Consider the following 7423-nt stretch of genomic DNA (forward strand, 5'->3'; position numbering starts at 1 on the left):
GCACGAAGGTCTCCGGCCCGCGGCTGAATCGTCCAGTGGATGCGTGGTCGACATCCTTAATGAGTGCTACGCGGATAGAGAGCTGACCAGTCAAGGGCTTTCGCAGGTTGGGCATGTTGATGGAATCATCTGAGGGTCACGTTAGTTAGCTTCGTCCCGACACGAAAACCTCAGCGATCATGTGCTCACCGTCGTGATCATCGGAGCCCACAACATCAGCCACGTGAAGTTCCTCGTAGCGTTTGAGGGCCTGCTTCAGCAAGAGAATCTTTTGCTTGCTCTCGACCCTACGAGCCGAAGCATCTGCTCTGCTCTTCCTGTCGCCCTCCATGCCATACAGCTGCACCATCTTCTCGACACCCTTCAGGTATTGTTCTTCAACCTTGAGCTTGAACTGAATCTGAGAAAGCATGAGTTGAATTCGTGGTCCCAGGTACGGATTGTCGTATTTGATCAGATCTGGATACCTTTTGTTAGTCTATCTCTACAAAATGGCAGACATGACGGTCTTCATCGTATGATAGGTTTGTACTGGGAGACAAACCAAGCTTGGTGTAGTTGGGTCGAGGCTTGGGCACAGATGATGCCGGGCCTGGGGGAGCATAGGGATGGCGAGGCGGCATGAGGTCGCCATGCTGACCGATTTGGCTGTACTGGGTAGAACCGAAGGAGGTACTGCTGCCGGCGCGAGCATGTTCTCCCCACGAACCGGCATCCTTTGGCGGCGGAGGAGGAGGACCCGAGCCGTCGCCCTCAGCTCCATCGTCAGGTCCACCCAGCGACATACTATCCATGGCGGACTGGTTGCGGCGCATCTGCAGTTCCCGCAGCTTTTCTTCAAAGAATTGAAGGTTTCGGCGAGTATCTCGCAGTTGGGAGTTGAGTCTTGATCGGACAGAGTCATTGTCGGTCTGGGCCAGCATGGCGTTGGCGCCATTCATCAAGACCTTTTCGCGCTCAATCTTTTTGAGAATGTTCTGAATCGCCTCTTCGTCACTCATGGTGGGCAAAAGGGTTGCAGTAAGCCACGCGCGGGTCAAAGCTGTCGAAGTAGGTCGGTAAGGACAAGTACCTTCAGTGTTCAAAGCTGCGAGGTAAATAAGCAGCCTTTGTCTGTCGTTCGAGGGGTGTGTTGGCGCGTTTTGCTGGTCTGGTGTATCAACTCGCATGGACGCCGTCACCCCGTACCACTATTGCCTCGACAGGGTTGTCCTGGGTAATATGTCGAAGGTGATACTCCTGTGGATGTCGAATAAGCAGCAATGAGGCCGGCTCGTAGTCGTGCTACTAGAGGCTAGGAAGCACGAGACAGTAGGTGAGGTCGAAGCCGTGTGGCAGATCACAACAAATGTTGCGTGTGTTGGTGGTGCGAGATGCAAGAGAGGGGGGGGGGGAGGTCGGATAAACGTAGCTCATTGATCAGTGGGAGGAGCAAAGCGGGGTGGGCAGGCCCATGTCTGGTTTCGCGCTGCAGATGAGGTGGGATGGGCACGGGCATGGAGGGGGGCTCGGCCACTGACTTGCCAGAGCCCATGGGAAGGACAAATGGGAATTTGCCCTGGCAGCTGGACAGGCCTTGCCTCGGGCAGGTACAGGGGTGGCATGCTCTTCGATGCCTGACGTGCCCTGCTTCTACGAAGGTGGGCTGAAGATACTGATCCCCGGTAGGGCACTGGTCGCTGATGTTCGGCAGATTGGGTGTCCCTTACAGCGTCCGTGCCCGCTATACGGCCTCCCTGGCTCATACCTGTTTTAGGCGTCCTCCGTGGACTTTCACTTTGTGATGGCGTCAGAGGCTGCTCGGCCACCACGCATGGCGTGAACCAAAGCACGTCTTTAACGTTGGCATCCGCGATATATCCTGTTCGCCGCGTCCTTGCCATCTTTCAGTGTGGTATCCAACGCTCTCGACTGCAGTTCGCCTAGCAGCCAAGCATAACTGACTGCACAGCATGCAGAATATTCGCCAGAACGGACAAATAAAACCCTTCCGAGGCTTGTCCGGTTCTTACTCTTGTAGGACACTCACTGTCTCAGACTACCTTGGTCCTGGCGTCGTCATTGGTGACTGATCCGACCGCAGCACAGGCGCCCGTCTGACTACCGAAAGTCCTAGATCCCCACGCCAGAGCAACGAAAACCCACTTCAGCGCCCTTTAGGACTGGCCTCAAGGCTCTCCGCACACATCCACCACCATCATATGATGCAGGCGTAGAGCTGCTACGCGCTACATGAGGGCACTGATGCTTCGAGAGCTGTGTCCGTCCTTCCTGATGTGCGTCGCGGTGAGTGTGATTGTGCCCTACGCAGCCTGACACACACATGTCACATATCATGCCTGCCTATCATCTTCATACGCCGGACACCTCGGGGGTTGTCCACCCCGACCACATTCCAGCCAGGCCGAGAGTTCAACTAGGTAGGGGTGTACAGGGACATTCATGGAGCAACTCTCCAGAACAGTGCCCTACGCCATAATGACAGTTGTCCGCTAGCTTTGGTAGGCCACTGTGGTTTTGTCCACCTTCCTTCACGTGTGTGCAGGTCTCGCACATGAAGAGATACGATGTCGAGTCAACTGCAAATCAGACAGAAAAGAGACGAACAGGCATGGGTGCCGCGTCATCATCCGAGCCTCTATAGTCCGGTGCGTAGACGATCTTATTTCCGCTGTCTGTACATAACCGCTTAGCGAAGAGCCCACCCGAACGCTGCTCAACAGGGCCTCCGGGCCATGTAGATCCCTCGTGCCTGAGCTCGTATCGACAAAGGATCGTTGACCAGCAGTCGATCTCCAATGAAGATAGTGTACTTCAAGTCGCAATTGGCATTTATCCGGACAACCCTCCTAGAGTCGCTAAGCTGACTCTATTGTAAAGGAAAGTGAGCACACAAAAGGCGAACCCTATTGCTGCTGCGCCTAGGTATGGTATCTGCGAGCTGAAATGATCGGCCGGTCTTCCAAGTAAAAAAAAACATGGTTCTCGTTGGTCTAGCTCCCCAATTTTCAAGCCTCCCCTCCCAAGGTTGGGCATCAAATTTGAATCACCTAGGACGATCTGGACACTGGCCGCATCTGACCCTACTGTCCAAAACTGTATCAGAGTGTCGACTGAGGCTACAGTGTTTGATTCGATTTGAGACACGTGATGTGAAGAGGGAGTTGACAACCCGACTCTCACAGATCAAGGGTATGATCATGACAAACTAGAGTCTACGCTTACCACCTATCTGAAGTGAATCCTTAATGCCAAGCCAGCGCCCTGAGATTCAGATTTGAACGAGCTTTTCTTTTATTCTATTTGACGCGTTACGATGTCATCTGCTCATGCAGTGTACTCTTTCTGCAGCAGCTTGGCGATCGTGTTAAGCTGGATGTTGCTCGTGCCCTCATAGATGGCGCCGATCTTGCTGTCCCTCCAGAACTTCTCCGCGGGGCCGTCGCGCACGAAACCCATACCACCCATCCACTCAATTGCGAGGCCGCTGACACGTCCAGCGACCTGCGAGGCATAGAGTTTGGCCATGGCGGCATCCATGACAAAGTCCTCACCGGCCTCCTTCTTGCGGGCCGCGTTGTAGACCAGGGACCTGGCGGCGGCGATCTCGGTGTAAGACTGCGCGATCTGGTGCTGCATGCCCTGGAACTCGCCGACGAGCTTGCCAAACTGCTTTCTGTCGTTCCAAACGTACCTGCACATGTTAGACTGAGCCCCCTCGCTTGCTCGAAGGTGACGGAACTTACTTGACAGCGTTCTCCCACGACCCAAGGGCCAGGCCGGTCATCTGCGCGGCGATACCAATGCGCCCCTCGTTGAGCAGGCTGATGGCATACTTGTAGCCCTGTCCCTTCTCACCAAGAAGGTTCTCCTTGGGGATCTTCACGTCGTCAAGGTTGATGACGCAGGTGCTGCTGGCCTTGATACCGAGCTTCTTCTCCTTCTTGGCAATGGAGAAGCCCTCGGTGCCCTTCTCAACGACAAACGCAGTGATGCCCTTGTAACCCTTGCTGTGGTCCAGGTTGGCAAAGACGATGAAGAAGTCGGCCTCCATCGAGTTGGTGATCCACATCTTGCCACCACTGATGGTGTAGCCATCCGCCGTCTCCGTTGCCTTGGTAGCCATGGCAAAAGCATCAGAGCCACTGACGGGCTCGCTGAGGCAGAAGCTGCCGACAGTGTTCGTCGCCAGCTTGGGCAGGAACTTCTTCTTCAGCGCCTGTGAGCCGTACTTGATAATGGCCGTGTTGACGAGTGTGTTGTGGACATCGACCATGACGCTGACACTAGGATCCACGCGGGCCAGCTCCTCGATGCCAATGACGGCGGACGTGAAGTTGGCGCCCGTGCCACCGTACTCCTCGGGGATCTCAATGCCCATGAGGCCCTGCTCAAACAGCTGCTCGACCACGGTGGGATCCATCTTCTCGGCCTCATCCATTTCACGGACCTTGGGGCCAATAACCTCATTGGCGAACTTGTTCACAGACTCGGCCATGGCGAGCTCCAGCTCGGAGAAGTGTGTGATGGGAGTGGGGGGAATGTCGGTAATGTCGAGAGTGTCGGCATTCTGGCGGCGTGACGTCGTGGACAGGGGCTTCGAGGACCTATACAGATGTAAGTTGATAGCTGGACTATCGAGAATGAAAAAGACCTACTTCTGAATGAAAGGCATCGCCGCCCTCGCGGAGGCGTTGCTCCTCGCCGCGGCCATGGCCATGACGCCGCGACTCCTCCGCATGGCGGGGCGAACAACCCGTGTAAGTGAAGACATGATGAGCCTCGGTACTTGTGAATGAGGATGAGGGTTGGGATTCCGAACTTGCTGATCAAGTGGTCAGAGATTGGCAGGGAGGTGAATTCAAAGTGAAGTGCTAAAGTTGGGTCGTGACTGTGACAGCACTGAAAGATGGACGGAGAGACAAAGTCTAGGTGATCATCGCCAGCACCGAGGGCCCCTTCAATGCCGCCCCATGCCTTGGGGCGATCGTCTTCAGCCGAGGATATCCATCCCTGTGGTACCCCCCGGCTGGGCAAACTCGCAGCATTAAATCCGGCGTTTATCCGGGAACGACCATATTGCTGACTCGACATGTGACGGCCTGGAGTCAAGAAGGCTCATGTCACGTGTAATTATGTAATGTTACAATAAGGAGGATTGAGATCGGAAGGCGCGAAGCTCGAAAGCATCGCATCAAACCATTGAGAGCCAGCCAATTCATCATTGCCAGCACTCTATGATGGCGAGCGCCCTTTTCAATCGGCTTTTGGCGCCAACGCTGCGCAGGGCGCAGTTTGTCGCACCTTTTTCTCCCATCTCGATCCTCGCCAGGCCGGCCTTCCAAGTCAGGGCTTTCTCCTCAACACCTGTTCACAATGCGACGATAGGGCAGGTCCTGCGGGTTTGTAACGCCATTCCCCATCTTTCCGACATTGACTGACCTAAGTGATAGGGCTGCCGCAAAGGCAAGCGCGCTCGTCACGCCGTCTCTCCCGCTCTCGCGGATGTCGAAGCCCCGGCTCTCAAGGGCGTATGCATCAAGGTCGGCATTGTGCGTCCAAAGAAGCCCAACTCGGGCCAACGCAAGACGGCTCGTGTGCGTCTCTCGAACGGTCGACAGGTTACCGCCTACATCTCTGGTGAAGGACACAACATTCAGCAGCACAGCGTTGTTCTCGTGCGCGGCGGAAGAAGTCAGGATTGCCCGGGTGTGCGATACCACCTCGTTCGTGGCGCATTGGACCTTGGAGGCGTTGCAAACCGTGTCAGTAGTCGCAGTAAGTACGGCACGGCTAGGCCAAAGAAGGCTGTTGTGGGTTGAAATGCACGATGGTATAGTACGAGTGGGCAAGCGGCTGTTGCTTGCTAAGACGGAGAGCTGTTGAAAATTGTGTGTAATTTATTGTAAAACAGTTCACAAGTGGCATGGCGAATACTTGATTGATCCCAAATGGCATTTCCTTGTTGCATTGGCAAGCGAGCAAATGTCCAAAACCGCAAAAGAAGCCTTGACGCCGTTCCACGGTGAAGCACCCCTGATCCGCGCACCGATTCAACCCATCACTTGGTGAATAGGTCTGGGTGGTGAAGCCCAAAAATCATGATCTCGCACCTTTCGTACAGCTAGTCTATTTCCCCGATATGCCACTATTTTCTTAATCCTTCTGGTTCTCATAGCCCTCGGGCTTCGTCTTCCCATTGATATCGAAGTAGCGGCTCGTGCCTGCATTTCATTAGCATTCAGCCCTGATTGGTGGATTGACGTCAACACTTACAAGAGTAGCCCTTCCAGTCAAAGTTGTCCTTAGGGTTGCAGTGACAGCGGAGGTCTTGGCGTGTCTTCTCCCCAGTGGGGCAGTGAGTGAAGGGAACGTGGTAGTAGGCGATGTCGTTGAAGAAGTGAATCTGGTCCTTGGGAAGCATGATGCCTGCGGCGATGGAGTGGACAGGAGCGTCGCCCCAGCGTTCGTAAAAGAAACCACCGTCCTTGTCCAGAGACTCAAAGTAGTCAACGTAGGCCTTAGAGCGAAGCCAGTTCAGGTTACCAATCTCAAAGTTGGACCACTGTAAACGGGTTAGCATTATGAAGCTTTTACGGCATACGAATGATCAATACTTACGAAGTGGCAGTTGTTGTAGGTGTCGCCGTTGTCGTCACTCAGGAATCCCATGGAGTTATCGGCGGCAATGTGTTCGGGGTGGTTCTTCATGAACTTCTTGGTCGAGTCCCACAACGTGGCAATGGTCTCCTTGTACTCGTACAAACTCAGAACAAAGCTGTACTTGCGGTTGTTCTCCTTCATGACGCGGAAGGGGTCATAGTGGATGTCGCAGAAGAGCTCAATCGAGGGCTCGACTCGCCAGTAGTACTCGTAGTTCATCATGAGCGGCTGGCGGAAGAAGAAGCCAGACTCGAAACGGCACATGTGGCGGTAGCTGACGGAATCGCCGTAGATGATCTTGCGCTGGGCCATGTCCTCGCGCACCTTCTTGGCCTTGTCCTGGTCGATCCACTCAGGGAAAGACCAGTGCTCCTTGGGGATTTCGCCATAGTGAGTTTTTCCAGAAACAAGCGATGTCGTGACCTTCTTGAAGGTCTCGTCGAAAGGCTTGTCGTTCAGGAAGACCCAGTCGTAGTTGTAGCGGCGGTTGAAGCGATCCTCGACCTGACGAATGGAGCGAGCGATGTCCCAAACATCGCTGTTCCTCGCAAGGGTCACAAAGGTGGCGTTGACACGAGGTCCAGGGGCAGTGCCAACAATGTCGTTCCAACCAGGGTCACCGGGGCTCATAGCCATCGGGAACTCCTTGGGATCGTAGTCGTTAACGATCGCTGGTCGCTCAGCGGGCGGGGTCGCAGGCTTGACGGCAACAGGGGCAGCGTCCTGCTTCTCACCAGCCGCAGGCGCTGCAGGTTGTACT

The 7423-nt window shown here is 54.8% G+C and overlaps 4 protein-coding genes across 4 annotated transcripts in view; 1 reads left to right on the forward strand and 3 right to left on the reverse strand.

The window, feature by feature from the left end:
* The window catches only part of VDBG_03477 (calcium-independent protein kinase C), a gene marked incomplete at both ends in the record, with an annotated part of 3890 nt that extends 2889 nt beyond the window's left edge, over positions 1-1001 (reverse strand). Inside the window, 2 exons of the mRNA XM_003005478.1 lie at positions 190-459; positions 545-1001. Of these exons, the coding sequence (XP_003005524.1) occupies positions 190-459; positions 545-1001 (727 nt within the window). The remainder of the gene's footprint in view (positions 1-189; positions 460-544) is intronic.
* A 2326-nt stretch (positions 1002-3327) lies between these two features.
* Positions 3328-4774, reverse strand: VDBG_03478 (short-chain specific acyl-CoA dehydrogenase; the record flags this gene model as incomplete). Its single annotated transcript, XM_003005479.1, has 3 exons — positions 3328-3676; positions 3747-4607; positions 4659-4774. The coding sequence occupies 3 exons, from the start codon at positions 4772-4774 to the stop codon at positions 3328-3330; spliced, it is 1326 nt and encodes a 441-aa protein (XP_003005525.1).
* A 466-nt stretch (positions 4775-5240) lies between these two features.
* Positions 5241-5822, forward strand: VDBG_03479 (putative mitochondrial 37S ribosomal protein MRPS12; the record flags this gene model as incomplete). The annotated part of the gene is made up of 2 exons (XM_003005480.1): positions 5241-5402; positions 5454-5822. The coding sequence occupies 2 exons, from the start codon at positions 5241-5243 to the stop codon at positions 5820-5822; spliced, it is 531 nt and encodes a 176-aa protein (XP_003005526.1).
* Positions 5823-5881: 59 nt separating this feature from the next.
* Positions 5882-7423, reverse strand: part of VDBG_03480 (glycolipid 2-alpha-mannosyltransferase) — a gene marked incomplete at both ends in the record, with an annotated part of 1778 nt that continues 236 nt past the window's right edge. The window contains 3 exons of the mRNA XM_003005481.1: positions 5882-6224; positions 6277-6565; positions 6622-7386. Coding sequence (XP_003005527.1) covers positions 6157-6224; positions 6277-6565; positions 6622-7386 — 1122 coding nt within the window. The remainder of the gene's footprint in view (positions 6225-6276; positions 6566-6621; positions 7387-7423) is intronic.

The sequence above is a fragment of the Verticillium alfalfae genome, genomic scaffold, assembly GCF_000150825.1.
Source record: "Verticillium alfalfae VaMs.102 supercont1.4 genomic scaffold, whole genome shotgun sequence".
Classification (NCBI taxonomy): Eukaryota; Fungi; Ascomycota; class Sordariomycetes; order Glomerellales; family Plectosphaerellaceae; genus Verticillium; species Verticillium alfalfae.